This window comes from Galeopterus variegatus, unplaced genomic scaffold, assembly GCF_000696425.1.
Source record: "Galeopterus variegatus unplaced genomic scaffold, G_variegatus-3.0.2 Scaffold15041, whole genome shotgun sequence".
In the NCBI taxonomy this organism is placed as follows: Eukaryota; Metazoa; Chordata; class Mammalia; order Dermoptera; family Cynocephalidae; genus Galeopterus; species Galeopterus variegatus.
In genome coordinates, this window is record NW_007741152.1 from 26,243 (window position 1) to 26,694 (window position 452).

At 57.7% G+C, this 452-nt stretch overlaps 1 protein-coding gene across 1 annotated transcript in view; it reads right to left on the reverse strand.

Annotated features, from left to right (window-relative positions):
- LOC103582138 (death-inducer obliterator 1-like) overlaps positions 1–448 on the reverse strand; it is a gene marked incomplete at its 5' end in the record, with an annotated part of 23,598 nt that extends 23,150 nt beyond the window's left edge. The window contains one exon of the mRNA XM_008563817.1: positions 21–448. Coding sequence (XP_008562039.1) covers positions 21–448 — 428 coding nt within the window. The remainder of the gene's footprint in view (positions 1–20) is intronic.
- Positions 449–452: the final 4 nt, after the last annotated feature.

Consider the following 452-nt stretch of genomic DNA (forward strand, 5'->3'; position numbering starts at 1 on the left):
CCAGGGTGTTGGGGTCGTGCAGCTCACATTCAGGCTTAGGCTTGCCCGAGTCCCTGCTCTCCTTCAAAGTCAGGATGTCACTGCCATTGTCGGAGGTGTCCTCCTTGTCTTCTCCTCCTGTGGCCTTTCCAGAAGAGGCAGGTCGCTCCTGTACACTCAGGGAACCAGAGTGGGGGCCACTTTTCATCTCAGAGGTACTTCCCACGCTCCCTTCCAAAGAAGTTTCAACATCTGGGACTGGACAAGATGTTGGCTCACTGGAATCCGCAAGGGAGACAGGAACATTCTGTCTTCCTTGGTGCTGAGCTGCTGTAAGGGATTCCTCTACCAGCTCGGTGCACTGTGGCTGTCTCCCACTGCGTCCCAGGGCCAGGCTGTTCTGCCGCAGGGTCTGCTGCCCCAGCGAGCCTGCCTCCATGTCTCCCGCACCCTCTCGCTTAGCAACAGTGGTT